Below are 5,154 nucleotides of genomic sequence, written 5' to 3'. Positions count from 1 at the left end.
TTTTTTTTTTTTTTTTTTTTTTTTACCCTTGTGCTTGTTTCCTCAGAAAGTTGTAGCACCTAATAAATGATACTGATTTGGGTCATCTGTGATTGGCTTTGGGAGAATGTCAACCTTGTTTCAAGTTTTCACTAAATCAGATATCACAGAGAACAAAAGTTTATATAAAAAATGCCTACATTTTTCATGAAGATTTTCACTTCTGTTTTTGGGATTCCAGTTCTTCAAACTCCTCCACAAAAAGAAATTTGCATGTCGCTCTGCATGGATGATCTTTAGATCTGTCTACACATGTAAAAGTCTTTGCTCATGTTTCTGAAATCTCCTTAAAGAATTCTAGCTGTCAGCTTAACTTCAGCATAACTGAAATAAAATATTTATTCTTCATAAGTCTCTCCTGTTAGTTCCTTTCTTGATCTTCTGGGGTGATACTACTATCATCCTGCCTTCGCTCAGGTAACTAATTTACTTGAATTGCATTTTTAAAATTGTTTCTGAATCTTTTGGATTGAGGTGTGATTCACAGACAAGTATAACCTTTTGTGTCAATCTGGTCACTTAAAGCTGTCATCCAGTTGCTATTTTGCATATCAGTAAGTTCAGCTTTGCTTTTCTGACCTTGAAAGAATTTAATCATATCCAAGCTTTATTCTTTGAGAATGCTGCTGCAGGCATCTTCTAACCCACAATTTGGACCATGTTGTCCTCTTTATCTTGATGACCTTCTCCTTATCACAGTAAAAAAGTTATTTTCAGTTTCAGTGTCTTGCTGTCTTGCTTTTGCTGCTCCAGGCTTCTCCACCTGATTAAGAGAGGATCAAACATCTTTATGCTTTTACCTTTTTTGCTTCCTTCCAACTTCTTCCTCTACTTAGGAAGAATTCCTTTATGAGCCGCTAAATTACTTTGGAGTTTGCTTTGGAATTTTGCTGTTTATATTTAGAAATACTTAACTGCTAATGCTTTGAACCACTCTAGTACTTTGAATAGTGTTGTGCTCATGTACCCATATTTGCCTGCATCCATCTGCTGTCTTACAGTTTTCTACTGAGATTGTAAACTTCTCTGTGGAAAGGGCTGTCTGTTCTACGACACATCAGGTTTCCCTGATCTAGTAGGTCAAAGAATAATAGAAATTACTAAGATAACGATGGATCAGTGAAATAAGGGGAGCTATTGTAAAAGTCGTGTTTTAAATACTGCTTTTGAATGGTCCTAACATTTCTGTAGTAGTTACGAGTTTGTTCTAGTGGTGCTATTCTTTCTTAAAATTTGTTAGTGCTTGACTTTTGTCTATTTTTCTGTCTCCACTTTTCTATGACACCAGTTACCTAAATCTAGTTGCCTGCTGTGTTTCTGTGCATATGTTTCAGAGAGGAAAAACCAATTGTGTTTGCTTTGGTGTGTGTGGTGCCTGAAGCTCTCTTAGTGGCAACCATCTTAAGGCATTGAATTTCTAATGGTGTTGGTGGGTCAGCAGTAGTGATGTAGCTTTGAGTTTAGAGAGGTTGATGTTACAGGGTTCATGTTTGTCGTTTCCCCCCACCCCAAATGCTTAAGACTGCACTTTTTGGAAGTTGATACATTAGTGGGAATCGGAGTCTGCTTTCAACAGTATTAAGATGTTTATATAGCCTCATTAGTTACCTGAACAGATTGTCGAAGTCACTAATAGATATGTGGCTATCTCCAAGTGATACCTATAAAAGTTTTATACCACATGGAATTAATTTTTTCATAAGTATTTGCATATGTACAGCTGCACACACATGTCTAGAATGTGTACCTCTGCAGTGTTTTAGCTGAGTGTGGATGGGTCAATGCAATAGCATTCAAAAACTGCATGTTAGGTTTGGTCCTTTTTGCTTTCTAGCACAGACCATTACAGAACAAACTACCAGAGAATTTGAGTAGCCAGGAGAGAGTTACTCTAAATTTGTGTATATTGAGGAAACAAAATCAGTACCAGCATCTTCCAGAAACATTTCCAGGTGTTCAATTGATCTGAAACTTATTCTTTTAAGTAATATATATTATTCAGGGTTTTTTTGTGCCATTTAGGAACATAATGATTCCAAATCCATTAAGATATTATCTTCTGTTACAACCATATATATATATACTATAAAATATAATTTTTCTTTCCTGGTTTATGTTATCTGTTAGGGACTTTAATTTCTGTTTGTCATACCTAATAGTTTTTGAAACACTGGTGACATTCAGAACATTTTCATATATGTAAACCTCTTAAACTTTAAATTCCTATAGGTTCTGACAGGTGCTGTTGTTGGATAGAAAAAAGGAAGGACCAACAGATGGTAAGGTAATTTATAGAGTCAGTTCTCAGGAGACATTTAAACATCCATAAGGAAGTTCACCTGCAACAAACAGATCTGTACAAATCTACTGCTCTTGGCTTTAATTGCATCTTGTGTTTTGATAGTATACTCCTTAGCAGATAGAAGGCAGGCAAAGGCATTCTAACTTTAGACGCAAAACCTCAAACTACATAAGTTTGTTTGCTTTTTATACATATTGCAAGATTAAGTTAAATTTTACATCCTTTGACGTTAGAGACTATGTTGTGATTTCATGGAATGTATGTAAAGTAGGTTTTAATTCTTTGTACCTGGAGGTGAGAGAAGTATCCTTGCACCTATTAATTTCAAGTTGTCAGATCAGTGTTCTTCCCCAACACATTTCTTGTCTTTTACATGCTTTTGTTTTTGCTTATAGGTAAGATTGTGCCAAAACCCAAAGCTTCAACTCAAAAACAGCCCACCTTACATACTTGATATTTTACCTGACACTTATCAACATTTGCGACTTATACTAAGCAAATATGATGACAACCAGAAACTTGCACAACTCAGTGAGAATGAATATTTTAAAATCTACATTGACAGTCTCATGAAAAAGTCAAAACGGGCTATAAGACTCTTCAAAGAAGGAAAGGAAAGAATGTATGAGGAGCAGTCACAGGACCGGTAAGTGACATATTTAAATACGAAGTAGATTGTCTGGCCTGTCTACATTCTTAACAGTGTTTGTCTGAAGCCATTTTGTTTTGACATTTTTAATTATTTAAAGAGCCAAAATATTTATTGTTTGGACTCAGTGACCTTGTGGGTCAATCAGTAATTGCTGGATTTGTCCCACTGTGTGCTCTTACCTGTCACTTTGTGACCTTTAAAGCCAGGTGCATTTCCTTCATAAAACATTCATTTCATTGTAATTACTTGTTCACAGGGTCTTACAATATGTAGTTTTTCCTCTGGCAGAGTGATTGTTACTTGGATCGAGCTTGACTTCCCTACTCCGGTTTTTAAAACCATGGGAGCCATGGTGGATATTGACTTAAAGCTTACAAAAGTGATGAAATGGAGCTTAACAACACTCATGTTTTTGAGATATTGTGTGGTGTTAGCATAAGGTGATGATAATGTTAGTTTGGTGCTGAGAAGCCTTTTCAGAAACCTAAGGGATTCCTGACTTGCAGTGGTTCAGTTTTAATAACGGGTTAATGTCCACTTCATGTGTACTCCTTGTGGTGAGTGAAGAGGTTTTTAATATTAGATTTTATTGCCTAATATTTAAAAAATAATATTTAAAAAACTTCTGTGAAAAATGTGCAGGGTTTTTTTGGTAAGCAGTACAGCAATGTTGCGGCAATTAGACTCTACCATGTGTGGTATATCTTTGAATCTATTCACATAAAAGATAGGAATGCTGTTTCCAGAGCCTCCCCTTTTTAAAGGAGTCAGTAGAGAATGGGTGATAGAGAGGAAGTGAATGGAGGATTGAATTCCTGCCTTTCTGTCTGCACCTGAGCTCAGGGGCAGGGTTGCAGTATAGTTTTACAGCTGGTGAAAGTGTTTGTAGAAGCAGTGAAATGACTACATTCTTGTAAATGTCACTGCTGTTATGTTTGACTTATATGCTCCTTCTGATCTTTATCAGTGATTATAGCTATTCAGTATATTGTGGGAGTCTCCTGTACTTGATAGGAGGTCTGAAGCTTGCTTGACATATAAAGATTATTTTTTTTTAAGTACATAAAGACTGTCTAATTTTGGGAATACTTGGAACAATTTGCCTAAGAGGAGCAAATGACACGATTTAAACTATTTTGGTGATGGGTAAAGGTTTTGATGAATGTTTTTTTGTTGAAATTCATAAGTACGTAAACAGTGTTTTCACTGCAGATACATTCTTACCAGAGCTTCTGAAATAGTTGTTCAGCACTGAGCCTGTGGAATCTGTTTTTAATATCCCATTCATTGTAAGTACAGAAGTCATAGTGTTGCAAATGAAAAAAGAACTTTTTATGGTAAGGGAAGTCTGACTTAGATGGTTGCATTATGTAAACAGGCTTTATTATGACTTCCCTATGTTGTATGAAACTCAGATTTACCTATGGTTTTGCTTACAGTTAGCAACAAATTAAAGCCAGTTTCAGTGTCACTTTTTGGAAGTCTGCTATATAGTCTGAACAGTCATTCAGAAGTGTCTTTGTAACTCTATCAGGTTGCTAGTGTTGTTTTCTTCTTTCCAATTACTGACTTCATTTCCTGCATAAGGGTGACAGTGGTGATAAAAGGATGTCTTTTCTGAAGCAAACAATTTTTGAAGAAGGTGCAGTTAACATATTTACTGTCATTTATTTGGGCCATCCTTGTTTAGATGATTGGAAAGGAAAGATTTTAAAACTAAACATAGTAATGAAGTACAGTGAATCACAGTAACTACTTCAGACTCTCTGAATTTGTATTTAAGGAAGTATCAACTATTATTTTTCCTGTCTGATGGAGTTTGAAGCTTGAGGAAGGAGGTACAATAGAAAGAAGTGTTTCTCCTGTGCTGAAATCCTTAGCTGTGCTTCATATGCAAACTGCATTCTGACGTGCAGTCAGAACACTTAAACAAAATAAGGAAGTGTAAGTGTTGTTTCAGCAGTTCATGCCTCAATCCATTATAATTTAAAGTCTACATCTTTGTGACTTCAGTACATCCTATTTCATCTGCTAGTGATGTTTTATCTGTATGCATGTCCTAATTTAAAGTTGAGTGAAGGTACACTTTTTTTCTGAGCCCTATGACTGTCTTCTCTACAGTGCTTCAACATACTTAATCATGTTAGTTCTTGATAAGTTA

The 5,154-nt window shown here is 35.6% G+C and overlaps 1 protein-coding gene across 1 annotated transcript in view; it reads left to right on the top strand.

The window, feature by feature from the left end:
- Positions 1-5,154, top strand: part of CBLB (Cbl proto-oncogene B, E3 ubiquitin protein ligase) — a 122,495-nt gene that overhangs the window by 6,521 nt on the left and 110,820 nt on the right. Inside the window, exon 2 of the mRNA XM_009993357.1 lies at positions 2,737-2,987. Within this exon, the coding sequence (XP_009991659.1) occupies positions 2,737-2,987 (251 nt within the window). The remainder of the gene's footprint in view (positions 1-2,736; positions 2,988-5,154) is intronic.

Source organism: Chaetura pelagica, unplaced genomic scaffold, assembly GCF_000747805.2.
Source record: "Chaetura pelagica isolate M959 unplaced genomic scaffold, ChaPel_1.0 scaffold101, whole genome shotgun sequence".
In the NCBI taxonomy this organism is placed as follows: domain Eukaryota; kingdom Metazoa; phylum Chordata; class Aves; order Apodiformes; family Apodidae; genus Chaetura; species Chaetura pelagica.
This window is presented reverse-complemented; position numbering and strand designations above follow the sequence as displayed.